Here is a 13,718-nt window from a genome sequence, read left to right as displayed (position 1 = left end):
AAAACCACAGGGATAGAGATGACTTTGGAGTGTGCAGGTGAAGCCTTGCCAGTCCGCTCACACCCCGGGTACCAGCAGCACCACACACAGGGTCACTGTGCTGAATCCCCACACCCCACGTCTCCAGCCCATCCATCCACCTCACCCCGCCACACTGGCCTCCAATCCTTCCTCCTGGTTCCTACAGAGGGCTGCTCGCCCACTCACTCCAAGGTCTTCTCACCTGCTTCTCCAGCCTCCTCCCTCCCATAGAGCACTTCCGGAAATGAAGGGCCTGGACAGCTCCCGCATTCAATTAACTGGTCCTTCCACTGCCTGCCCTGGTGTTTGCATCCCCACCCCGGCTCTGCCCTGCTCAGTCTCACGGGAGGTCTCAAGGGAGAACTCCCCATCTCCGCTTCCCACTCCCCATCCTCTCCCAGACTCAAAGCCACCAGCCTTTTGCTTTTTCCCACGTACGGAAACCACTCGAGCTAGAGGCACCGAGGACCCCTGCCCAACAAAGCCAAGGGGCCCTCTCCATCCTTAGGGACCACCTCCCTTTCGATGAAGCACGTGACAGGCTCCGTGGTGGCTTCCAGCGCCCCTCACCTGGTCTCTTCCGCCTCTCGGCTCAGTGGCCTCTCCCGCCTCCAGGTGCCTCATCTCCCAGCTCCATCACCTCCTGGCGATTTGCTTTGTCCCAGGACCACCTCAGTGCGCCCTCCACACACTGCCCCAGGCCCGCCTTCAGGCCAAAGCTTCAGATCCTTGATCTCTGACCCCTTCCCAGGCCTCCTCCCTGACTTCAAGGTACTTAAGGCCCGAAGGTCACTTCAGCACTTTATATACAGTCAGCACAAGCTAGTCCTTGCCTCTCCTCTTCAAGAAAACCTGCTCCTCCCAACCTGTCTTTGCATAGAATCACCAGGTCACCTAACTGGAACCTCCGAGTCATCACTAACTCTTGCTCCCCCTTTCTTGGCAAGCAGCACAATCAGACTCCTCCCATGCTTCCTCCAACCCATCTCTCAAACTTCTCCCCTCCTCACTGCACACCGCTTCTGCCTGCCTGCAAGCTCTCTCTCTCACTGGTTCTCGCGCTAACAATTACTGTCTCACTCTTTTGGTCTGTCCCTCTGCAGGACCTTATCATGTCTTTGCCCTTCTGTGGCTTCTCACTACTTCCTGGCCTGAGCTTCATGGCACCGCACGCATGGACCCCCACCCTGCTTCCTTGTCGCCCACCCTTCCTGCTCCCCCAGAGAGAATGTTCTTCAGTGTCCCAAGCACACCCTGCATAATACACACACACACATACACACCACCCTCTGCACCCTCCCCAGAAAAGAGTCACTGCCAGGAGCCTTGCAGGTGTGCAGCTCAGCTATGTGTGCCCCATGGACACATAGAGTTTGTGCATATAAGTAACAGCCCTGCCCTCCACCATGATGCCCAAACTGCTCCTTATCCCCCAGGAACAGCATTTCACAAGGTGTGGACTTGAAGACATTAGAACTCTCAGAGAGCCTTCTAAAAACCATTTTTCTGGGCCCATCAAATCAGAATCTTTGATGAATAAATGAAAAACCAGGAAGAAAACAACAATGGTGTTATTTGCACTTATGGGTGTTTAAAATCTTTCTGGATTTTCTCATTGCATCATCCCAATAAGCCTATGAAGGCCATTTGACAAATGCAGAGACTGGGGCTCAGAGAGGTTCATTAACTTCCTTGAGGTCACACAGCTAACAAACAGAAAAGGAGCACTTGACCCTAGGCCATTAGGACTTCAAAGCCCCTGGGACCACGTCTCCCTTCACGCCCCACCACTTTACCGGCTGCCCCCAGTCCTGGCAGTGACAGTAAACTAAGGAAGAAAAGGGCCAAAGCAGCAGATGAACTGCTAGCCCCTTCCTTTCTCTTCTTCAGTCAAGTCAGTCAGGAGCCTCCAGATTCTGAAAACCTCCTTGACTCAAGGTTTTTTCTGATAAACATTTCCCAAGTATTTGGTATTTCCCAAGCTTCATGTCCGATGAAAACTACGCATTTTCATTTTCAGACCCAAGTCCTCTTATTTTTTAATCTTAACCTCTGGCTCAGAAGGCCAGAGAGTGGTGGTAAGCCTGAAATTAGGAAATGTTTCAAGACATTAAGAAAGACTAAAACACAGTTCCCAACGAAATGCATACAAGAACAGGCCAGCCATTGCATTGTTTTTCTCCAGACTCATACTCTTATAATGCAGGCATTGTACCTTTTAATTTAAAAGTAATTATGAGAACATGTAACGGGACCAGATGCCATGATCTTAGTTTTGTGAATGTTGAGTTTGAAGCCAGCTTTTTCACTCTCCTCTTTCACTTTCATCAAGAGGCTCTTTAGTTCTTTGCTTTCTGCCATAAGGGTGATGTAATCCGTCCATCTGAGGTTATTGCTATTTCTCCCAGCAATCTTGATTCCAGCTTGTGCTTCATCCAGCCTGGCATTTTGCATGATGTACTCTGCATATAAGATAAATAAGCAGGGTGACAATATACAGCCTTGACATATTTTCCTTTCCCAATTTGGAACGAGTCTGTTGTTCCATGTCCAGTTCTAATTGTTGCTTCTTGGCCTGCATACAGATTTCTGAGGAGGCAGGTAAGGTGGTCTGGTATTCCCATCTCTTGAAGAATTTATTTTGTCAGTAAAGCAGAAGTAGATGTTTTTCTGGAACTCTCTTGCTTTCTTGATGATCCAACGGATGTTGGCAATTTGATCTCTGGTTCCTCTGCCTTTTCTAAATCCAGCTTGAATATCTGGAAGTTCAGAGTTCACGTAATGTTGAAGCCTGCCACTTCATGGCAAATAGATGGGGAAACAATGGAAACAGTGAGAGACTTTATTTTCTTGGGCTCCAAAATCACTGCAGATGGTGACTGCAGCCATGAAATTAAAAGACACTTGATCCTTGGAAGAAAATCTATGACCAACCTAGACAGCATATTAAAAAGCAGAGACATTACTTTGCCAACAAAGGTTCATCTAGTCAAAGCTATGCTTTTTCCAGTAGTCATGTATGGATGTGAGAACTGAATTATAAAGAAAGCTGAGCGTCAAAGAATGGTATTTTTGAACTGTGGTGTTGGAGAAGACTCTTGAGAGTCCCTTGGACTGCAAGGAGATCAAACTAGTCAATCCTAAAGGAAATCAATCCTGAATATTCATTGGAAGGACTGATGCTGATTCCAATACTTTGGCCACCTGATGTGAAGAACTGACTCACTGGAAAATACCCTGATGCCGGGAAAGATTGAAGTCAGGAGCAGAAGGGGATGAAAGGATGAGATGGTTAGATGGCATCATCGACTCAACAGACATGATTTTGAGCAAGCTCCAGGAGTTGGTGATGGACAGGGAAGCCTGGCGTGCTGCAGTCTGTGGGGTTGCAAAGAGTTGGACATGACTGAGCGACTGAACTGGACTGATGAGAACATGTATTAAGAGTTAGACATCCTTATTGTACAAAAGATGTCTGCTTAAAACAGTGACAAACTTCTCTTGACTGTCCCTTTCATAGTCCCCTTTCTAAAGCTGTTTATCTTTATTTCCAGATGTATATGCATGTGCATAGATATCAGAACTTCTGCTAAAAACCAGAAAACCTTTATGGAAAACCCTTATTTTTACCACGTAATGAGGCTGCAGGGTAGAGGGTCAGCTCTCTGTATCAAAACACCCAACAGTTATGGGGGAAGGGGCTTCGCCTGAGGTGAAGGAGCCGCCCACTGGGCAACACCAAAGTCACAGCCCAGTGAAGAAAGTAACCCAGGGGACCCGCAGAGCCCTTGCACGGGCTCTGGAATCTGCTTCAGAGGTAGCAGAATCTGCTACCCTAAAATATGTCTCTTCGGCATATTAATTATTTTAAGCTAGTTATTCTCTAAGAAACAGCAGGCAAAGGAAAAACATTCAAAACCCAGCAGGAGTTAGCCTTTTGGAAGAAACATTAACATCTGTATGGGAAATCTCCATGTGTAAGGGTGTCCAAATCTGTATCTTATCAGTGAAAGGGCAGGGACAGAAATCTCAGGACAACCTCACCAGGGTTTACTGTGCTCTTCCTGGGGACCTCCCAGAACTGAGTCTCCCCACCCTCAACATCCTTGTCTGCCTGCTGAGGCCGGTATTCAAGGTGAGGGCTTTGGCCATTTTGGAGAGTTACGCAAGTTTTCCTTGGTATCTCCCATATATGGCTGTTGTCGCCAAGTCATGTGTGACTCTTTTGCAACCTCATGGACTGTAGCCCGCCAGACTCCTCTGTCCATGGGATTCTCCAGGTAAGAACTCTGGAGAGATTCCATTTCCTCCTCCAGGGGATCTTCCCAACCCAGGGATCGAACTGGGCTCTCTTAGGTCTCCTGGACTGGCAGGTGAATTCTTTACCACTAGCACCACCTGGGAAGCCCCTCTTCCATGTACACCAGTTATTATAACTTTTGTTTGTTTTTCTCCTGTTAATCTGACACATGTCAAGTTAATCCTTAGACTAGAAGAACCCAGAAGGGTGGAGGAAGATTTTCTTCCTCTCTGACACACCACGTGGATGCTAGTGCCCCACATCTTCCTCCTGTCTGCCTTTCCATGTGGTTTGTTAAAAGGAAAACTAATCATGGAGAGGGAGGACCCATTCCAGATGTTCCCAGTGTAATTTAGGGGCTGAAGATCAGTAGGGAATGGAAGTGGACATTTACTTAGTATCACTTTTAATATTCCTTACATTTTCATCCCGACTCAATCGTGATGACTGGGTGTAATGTCAATGCTGCCTTATGCCTACCAGCTCCCAGGCCCTGCCTAGTATAGGTCTCTTTCCCTTAGTGGGAGGAGAAAAACACTGCATCTTGGCACTGTAAAATCCAACCAGAGGGAGCCTTTCTCCCACCTCTGCACCTGGGCCTGACTGCAGCCTGGACAGGTGGATAGTAGGTGCCAGAAGGGTTTCAGTCAAATCTGGCTCCATGAGTAATAATTCTCCAGTTAAAGATTTTAACAGTCCTTAAAGTGAAAATAAAACCATAATTGTTGTTGTTCAGTTGCCAAGTTGTGTCCAACTCTTCACGACCCCATGGACTGCGCACACCATATAATATATATATAATATATTAATATATATCAATATAATTACTAACATAATATTTTATTATATTTAAACCATAATATAATAGCTAATACTTTTTTTTAATAGTTATTGTGTGCCTGAACCTGAGCCAAGGACCTGGCAGGCATCAATGGGTTCCTCGCAACAAACTTTCTAGTGCCTGATGCTGAACTAGTATCATCCCCATTTCACAGATGAGGAAATAAGGCTGGGTAACTTATCCATAAACCCAGTCCATCTGACTGCAGAGCCCAAGCTTTTATCAGTACATTTCACAACAAAAAGCCTAAAATTCTGCCAAGCAGGTAAAGACAAAACACTTAATACTTTCTAGTCTCTGTTCCTAAGGTGTCACTGTCTGTGAAGGTAATTCGCAACTAGAGTCACCTTGTAGTAAATAATAAAAAGTTATTAGGCATAATTAAACCCATAAGGGGTCGATTCAGGTAAAGAATCGACCTGCAATGCAGGAGCCACAAGAGATACAGGTTCAGTCCCTGGGTCAGGAAGATCCCCTGGAGGAGGGCACGGCAACCCGCTCCAATTCTCTTGCCTGGAGAAGCCCATGGACAGAGGAGCCTGGCGGGCTACATAGCATAGGGTCGCAAAGAGTCAGACACGACTAAAGTGACTGAGCATGCATGCACACAAACCTATGATGAGGCCCAAATCCTCCTCTAACTCTCCACCAGAACGAAACCAACTAGTGTTTTACTTATTTCAGCTCCTATCAACCTTCAGGAAATAGGTCAAAAAAAGTTAAATGGGTTAAGAAAGTGGAAAAGAGTTTGTTAGTCACAAACTAAAGTTAATTTGCATAATCATAAAATAGTTATACTTTCCAGAGAATAAACTCGATGAAAATACTATTCTCTCTAATACAGATCTCTTTTCATCAGCTGAAATCAACTCACAGTTGCTGTGATGAGTGGAGGGGATATAAAAACGACACAGGAACCTGGTCCCAAGGGGCACACTAACAGAAGAGAAGATAGATCAGGAAATAAAATGTATGTGATGTGGGAAGAGCACAATAAAAGCAATATAAGCTATCATTTTAGCCCAGAGCAGGCTATGGTGAACTGGGAAGAATGCAGCTCTCGTGCCAAGAACACAGGCATGAAACTTAAGACCACTTAAACCTCAATGGAAAGGTCAGCTTTTGCATCTTCAGAGAAAGCTACCACCCCTCAGGATCCTCTCACTGTTAGACTCAGAAAAAACTGAAACAGAAAGGAACCTATAAAGATCTTCCAGTCTGATGCATTATCTTACAGAGGGAAAGATGCATTCTAGGAGAGGTGAAACTAATAAACACCCAAGATCACACAGCAAGTTAGAAGTAGAGACAATCTTACAACCTGTCTCAGGTCTCCTAGTTTACCCATCAATTCAGCCATTTAACACAAACAGATGGACTATGTGCCAGGCATGAGTGAATAGAGCAAATGGCGCTGTGGCTTCAAGAACCCATCAGCCTGATGGGGAAGACTGTCTACTTGCATCTGAGAAAGGAAGTGCTGTCTAAGATTGAAAAATTGGGGTGGGGGTGGGTGGCAGGGTGGGCAGCTTCCTGAGGAAGTGACATTTAAACTCAGCCACAAAGGACAAGCAGGAATAGGCAAGAGAAGAATTGGGGCTGGGGGAGTAGAGGTCACACAGCTTCTGTCTGAGGCAGGAAGGAACTGATCAAGATCCAGGAACAGGAGGAAAGCAAGCATGATCAGAGGGAGAAAGGGAGGAGATGAGGAAAGACAGGGAGGTGGAGAAATTCCAACTCTGTAACCAAGCCTATGGCAACCCCAGGATGCTGAATGGAGATCATCTGGTCCACCGAGTGGTCTCTAAATCTTCCCTCTTGGGAAGATCTGAAGTTTGAACACAAAGGAGGAAGTCAACAATGCAGGGTTCCAGAATCTGCTGTCGTCAACATCTCTCATGGGGAATGTCTGACCCTGTGCAACCCTGATAGCCTACAGGCTCAGTTCAGTTCACTTCAGTTGCTCAGTCGTGTCTGACTCTGCAACCCTATGAATCGCAGCACGCCAGAAACTGCCTATGTTGAGCCCAAAAGATCCAAGCATTTCCCCAAAGAATATCTCAGTCTCCAGGCCACAAAAGCCAGACCTCCCTGCCCAGGAAGTTGTAGCACTAGATGACAAACACCCCTCAGGAGGCTAGGAAACTTTAAAGCATACTCCAAGGAAACTGTCTTCACAGACTTGAGGTCTGGAAGCCAACTACACTGCCCCTTGCATAGGGACAGAAGGATTTCCTGTACTCCAAGCCCTCTGGGACTAGTCTGGGGCCGGGGAGGAGAGGTGGGGAAGGGGGGGTCAAGGACTCCATAGGGGAAAGTGGCAGACAGGTGGGGGAAGGTGGAGGAGAGATGTGGGAGTCATGAGCTACCAGCTGTCAGTTCTCCCAAGGGACACTTCCCAAGCTGGGCAGGCTTCTCATCATCACCCAGTTTCCTTTATTCTAAGCATCCCATAACCACCACCTATAATCAGTTCACCTGCGATGTAAGCCATCCCATCGCTTTTTTCTTCTATGTTCAGGTCCCAGAATGAGAGCACAGCCTTAAATGCTTTGGAAAACATTTAGTGCCAGCAAAGGTGAAAAACCCACAGGCCTGGCTCTCCAGGCTGGCTCTTTCATCTATTCCCTCCCTTCCTTTTCTTCAGTTATACCAGTAGGAAAAAAAAAAAAAAAAATAGTGGTCAAACAGGTAGGTTTTTGGATATCAAAAGGCTAAAGGATTCACGCATCATTAGCTGTGACAGGCAAAACCTGGAAACAACCGCCATGTTCATCAAGAGAAAAATGGATGAACAAAATGTGATTCCGTCATAAAATGGAGTCCTGTAAGCCACGAGAATCCAAAACTGCTTACACGCAACTGAGAGGATGAATCTCACAAACAATACGGCACAAAAGAAGTCAGACACAAAAGGGCATATGCTGTATGAGTCTATTTTTATAAAGTTTACAAACTAGCAAAACTATCTCTGGTCCCTTTGGGATGAAGGGATAGGAAAGTACGAGGAAAAGGAAGGGGGCTTTTAGGATGCCAGGTTCTATTTCTTGACCTGGGTGGTAGTTACACAGATGTGTTCACTTGGTGATAATTTATCAGCTGTACACTTAAAATGCTGTGTTTTCTGTACGACTGTACGTACACATACTTCAAGGAAGGGTTTTCAGCATCTTGGGAAAGGAAAAGTACATAGGCCTTTAGCTTTGCGGGCCACATTTATGAATGGAGAATGAGCCTGGGTGGTAGGGGGCAAAGTGAAGAGATGACTGCATTTGGGATATGGCCCAAATGGCAGCTGTAGGGTGACAGGAATTAGGGTGAACAGTTTCAAGGTCTACTTCCTTCTTTCTCCTATAACTAACTGTCAATGAAATCTCTGCATACTGTACTCCAAAGGGAAGTGGGACCAGGAGGAAAAGCTGGAACTGAGCTGGCTTAAGGGAGAAGGGAGGCAACTGGAACACTTCTATCAGTGAGGGGTCAAGGAGGGGAGGAGGAAGAAGAGGGGAAAAAATGAAATCACAAATGCCCAGGGCAGGCAAGAAGGAGAGCTGGCCTGACTGGGAATGGATGGGGTGGGGTGATTCCCTTACTCAGCCCAGTTGAAGGGATCCCTTCTCTACTCGCCTCCCTGAGCCCTGCTCTGATGCACACCTAAATTAATGGCTTTATTGTGCTGCTCAAGAGATGCAAGAGACACAGGTTCAACCTCTGGATAGTGAAGATCCCCTGGAGCAGGAAATGGCAACCCACTCCAGTATTCTTGCCTGGAAAATCCCATGGACAGAGGAGCCTGGCGGGCTACAGTCCACAGCGTTGCCAAGAGTCAGACACAACTGAGCACGCATGCACGTTGTACTTTGTAAGTCGTTTATAACTCTTGGGAACTAAAGAACAAGAGGGGTGTGTGTGTGTGTGTGTGTGTGTGTGTACAGCAAAGGATTCCACATCCTCAGCATCTAACACACTGTTTGGCGTATGGTTTGCACTATTAAAAAAAAAAAAGGTTCACTGGATAAATGACAGATACAATGTGGTAATTAGATATAAAGTTGCTGTTGCTGAGTCACTAAATCATATCCGACTCTTTTTCAACCTCATGGACTGTAGCCCACCAGGTTCCTCTGTCCATGGGATTTTCCAAGAAAGAATACTGGAGTGGGTTGCCATTTCCTTCTCCATGGGATTCTTCTGGACCAGGGATTGAACCCACACCTCCTGCATTGGCAGGCAGATTCTTTACTGAGCCATCTGGGAAGTCCCTAGATATAGAGACCTCCTTAGTATTTAAAAATCAGTAATAACAGTTTAAATGGCAAAAAATGTGGGAATAACTAAGTATCAGAGTGGCATACTGTGCAGCCACTAAAAATTACAAGTAACAGTAGCAAACATCTGTAGGGTGCTTTACAGTTTACTGAGAATTACACCTCCCCCTTGTTTGACACACAATAATACAGACTTTGTGCCACACTGAAATGTGCAAATGACTCATTAGTAAGTCTTCCTGAAGAGACCAGAAAGATCAGCAATTGCAGGCTAGCAAGTTTTTATGAAAAGAGGTAGGGAGGACCCATATTTCAGAGTAATGGGGTCACAAAGAGTCAAACACGACTGAGCGACTGAACTAGGAAGGAGTAGGTAGAAGTTGAGTTAGCTTTGCTTTGTTTGTGTAAATAACCGTGCATGCTAATTCCACACACTATACTTCAATTCACTTCCCTTTTCTTTTGGAACAAAACTTGACTTTTGCTGTATTTGACTGATTCAAAATTCACTTTAACCACCATTTGCAAGTCTTCCTGCTAACTGACCACCTCTAAGGAAGTGTTTTTGATGACCCAAGTGGACCCAGTTCTTGTCCTAGTGGGGTTTTATTAATGCTAATGTCAAGACATTCAACAGCAGAACCCCACAATAAACTTTTCTACACTGTCTTCCTGATTGCAACAGTGTTTTAAAGAACAGAGGCGAAAAGAAAAAAAAAAAAAACACACACACATAAAACAAAACAAAAAAATCCTTCCCTCCTTCCTAAAAGATTATGAGCCTAATGTTCAACGAATAATTCACGAAACACTGAAGTCGTGAAACACTTTAAAGCTCCGTATTCTCTAGTTGATCGTGCATAAACTGTGATGTGGCAGGGACTGTCTCATAAGCAAGTTCTCTGCAGAGTCTGAATCTTTGCCCAGCGTTTCTGCACTGCTTTGGGCGGGCTTCCGGCATGTGCTTACAGCAATGAGAAGATTACCTAAAGGATACATTTCACAAGCAAGCCGTCACGTGTCTTGTGCTGAAACTGCATCCAATGCCAAAAGTCTGCTTCTGCAGATGAGAGCTCTGGAGAACTCGACCACTACAGCCCAAACCAGCTCTGAATACACATTCCCACGTGAAAAGAGGCTGCCTTTAAAGGTCTGTGGGACGCTGATGACAAACAGAGGCATTGGCAACCTTTACAGTAATAGCAGATATCCTAAAAGCAATGTTGATTTCGTGCCTTCTGTACTAAAGACACTATTAGGGCCCCATGGGAGCGTAGAAGGGATGACTGGCGCAGGGGGATGATGGGGGTGTTTCACGCATGGGCAAAAGGGGATTACGGAAATAATTCCGCTCTCGGCTCAAACCATTTGAAAGTCAAGGGGCCAAAGCGCCGGTGGTGTTCAGAAAAACTTCCCAAGTCCTCCCCGACCCGGGTGCAGTGGACGCAGGGGATCCGGAGAGCTGAAGCTTGAGAGATGGGAGCAGATGAGGACAGCAGAAGCCGGCCTGGGCGGCGGGGAGTCAGTGCGGAGGCGGGAAGGGCGCGAGTCCACTCGCTCTGGGAGCAAAGGGGATGCCACAGGGCGATCAGCCCCCTCCACACCGGCCCGCCGCCCGCAGCCGCTGCCGCCGGGTGGATGTGGACAAATCGGGCCCACCTGCCGCCGCCTTTGCGCCGCCGCTGCCGAGGGGCCGGGTTGCTGGCGCCGGCAAGCCGCGACGGCAGGGGGCAGTAGCGCCGGCCATAGCTCCTCCTCCGGGCCGGGCGCCCGGGGCCTCGGAGCCGCGCGCCACCGCTTCCCGCGCGAGCACCTGCGCGCGACCCCGGCGCAGCCCGCCCGACCCAGGTGCAGCCGCCCGGGGCCTGCCAGCGGATAGGGAATCGGAGTCCGGGCTGGAGGGCGAGTCGCTACCCCCATGCTCCGTGCCCGCGCCAGGCAGGCGCCGCCACCGAAGGGTGCTTTGTTTGTGCAGCTCGAGCGGGGATGCCGGGGCGGGAGTGGAGCCCCCGCCCAGTCCGGAAAACGGGAAAAGCAGAGCCCACGGTACAGGGTGCTGAAGACCGCAAAGCCCCTTCTCCACGCGGCGATGTCGGGGCCAGCCGCACCCCACCCCCGCTCTGCCCGTCCTCCTTCCCAAACCCCTACCCCCACCCAGCCCCGCGGCTGCGCTCACCTGCTCTCCGCGACCCCCGAGTCTTGGCTCATCGTCGTTAGGCGTCTGGGAGGGGGCGCCAGGCGCGCCCGGGGCTCGGCGCTCAAGTAGCGCCCGGGCGCCTGCAGGAGGGGTTCGCGTGCAGTGCGCTGCCCTCCGCACCCGGAGGCGGCGGACGCTGCTGGGGGAGGGACGAGGGCGAGCGAGAGCCACCGGGGGAGGGGACTGGGCGGGAGGGGGCGCCGGGCGCGCTGCTGCAGCCGCAGCCGGAGGCTGCCCGGGCTCCCGAACGGAAACGCAAGCTCGCCGGCTGCCCCGCGCGTGCACGCCGGCGGGCACACTCTCACACGTGCGCACACCGGCTGCTCGGTGGCTGCTTACCTCCCTGCGGGAGCTAGGTTTGGTGACACTAATACCGGGGCTTCTGTGAAAGAGCAGGGCCAGCGCCATTCTGCAGGGAGCTCATATCACCCTGATTGGGCGTTTTTCACGAGACAACCCGCCTCCCTCGAGGAATTCCCAGATTCTCTTCCTAGGGTCTGAAAGCCCCTCGAAATTTATATTCAGATTTTATATCTAAATCCAAGTGTCTAGAATGAGGGACCGCAGCTTTCATATGGTTAAACAGCCTTATGACCCCGGCCCCTCCACCCTAATGTAAGGGTGGATGGGCTAAACCAATGATTTCCCAAGTTTGCCGCACATTTGATCACCCAGGGAGTTTTTAAAATCTCGATGCTCCGAGTGGTATCCCAGATGAATTCGATTAATGCAGTGGGATCCAGAAAGATCCAGGTGATTCCAATATTCAGAAAAGTATAGGAACCACTGCTTAGACTGCCAGTGGTCCTCGTGGTACCCTGTCTTCTTTTACCCCGTTTCTCAGCATGGTCCTTTGCTAGTTTATTTTCCACGTGGTGGTGGGTGTCACACAGCATCAAGCCCAGGTCTGACAGTAAGTGCAGAGTACACCTCTACTGCAGGAAGGAAGCTAAGGCAGAGTCCAGCCTCTACCTTGCAGCCCCCCTCTTTTCTCTTTCTGAAATTCTCCACAGGCTGAAATGCCCTTGACCTCATGGAAATGGCTTCATGTCATGCCTGAAGCCAGAGAAGGCAAAGGCAGCCCACTCTAGTACTCTTGCTGGAAAATCCCGTAGATGAAGGAGCCTGGTAGGCTGCAGTCCATGGGGTCGCTGCAAGTTGGGAACAACTGAGCGACTTCACTTTCACTTTTCACTTTCCTGCATTGGAGAAGGAAATGGCAACCCACTCCAGTGTTCTTGCCTGGAAAATCCCAGGGATGGGGGAGCCTGGTGAGCTGCTGTCTATGGGGTCGCACAGAGTCAGACACGACTGAAGTGACTTAGCAGCAGCAGCAGCATGCCTGAAGCTGGGGAAGAAAAGGAGTCATTGCGCTTGAAGGGACATCTGTCTTTTAATTTCCTCCAAATGTCTCCACCTCAGAACACCCCTATATGTCTCACTGTGACTCAGAGGTCCAGTGCTGACAGTGTGGGAGAGCACAATAAAAGTCATGGCTCAGTGACTGGAACACCAGTTGAGTCCAGCACTATGACTAGATGGTTTATACCTGGGAAAGAGATGGCCTTGGTACTATCACTGGGCCTTGGTGTTCTTCTGTTTAACATAAACATGAACAAGTTCTCAGAACATCAGCATTAGACAGGGCCCCTCTGTGACCACGATGTACGAAGACAATAGCCAGACTCCTTAATCATGTCTAAACACAGACAAAATATGAACATCGTCCAAGCCACAGTGGACACACAGCCATTCTGGCGAGTTAGAGCCTCTTTGCCAATTATAGCCTTTGTCTCCCTCTGGTCTTCCCTTCTAAGAATAAGATTTACAAAGATATACATTTGTAGAATGAACTCTGGTTTCCTGAGCACCCCTGCAATCAGCTAACAAAAAAAAAAAAAACAAAAAAAAAACAAATCCTTTAATAATATTTTCTAATACCTTCTCACTGACACACCTCCAAGGTTTCCCATGGTATGCATTTCCCTCAGTGCAATGAGTAATAAATTCAACTCTTAAAATGATAGGAAATATTCCTAGTGTTCTTTGGCAAGGGAGCATTAAAAAATATCTCAGTCATCACAATAACAG

The 13,718-nt window shown here is 48.3% G+C and overlaps 1 protein-coding gene across 1 annotated transcript in view; it reads right to left on the bottom strand.

Annotated features, from left to right (window-relative positions):
• LOC129644497 (uncharacterized) overlaps positions 1–13,121 on the bottom strand; it is a 43,399-nt gene extending 30,278 nt beyond the window's left edge. Inside the window, exons 1-2 of the mRNA XM_055570103.1 lie at positions 13,070–13,121; positions 11,607–11,961 (exon numbers count right to left, since the gene is read on the bottom strand). Of these exons, the coding sequence (XP_055426078.1) occupies positions 11,607–11,961; positions 13,070–13,121 (407 nt within the window). The remainder of the gene's footprint in view (positions 1–11,606; positions 11,962–13,069) is intronic.
• Between the last annotated feature and the right edge of the window lie 597 nt (positions 13,122–13,718).

The sequence above is a fragment of the Bubalus kerabau genome, chromosome 2 (assembly GCF_029407905.1).
Source record: "Bubalus kerabau isolate K-KA32 ecotype Philippines breed swamp buffalo chromosome 2, PCC_UOA_SB_1v2, whole genome shotgun sequence".
NCBI classification, from domain to species: domain Eukaryota; kingdom Metazoa; phylum Chordata; class Mammalia; order Artiodactyla; family Bovidae; genus Bubalus; species Bubalus kerabau.
This window is presented reverse-complemented; position numbering and strand designations above follow the sequence as displayed.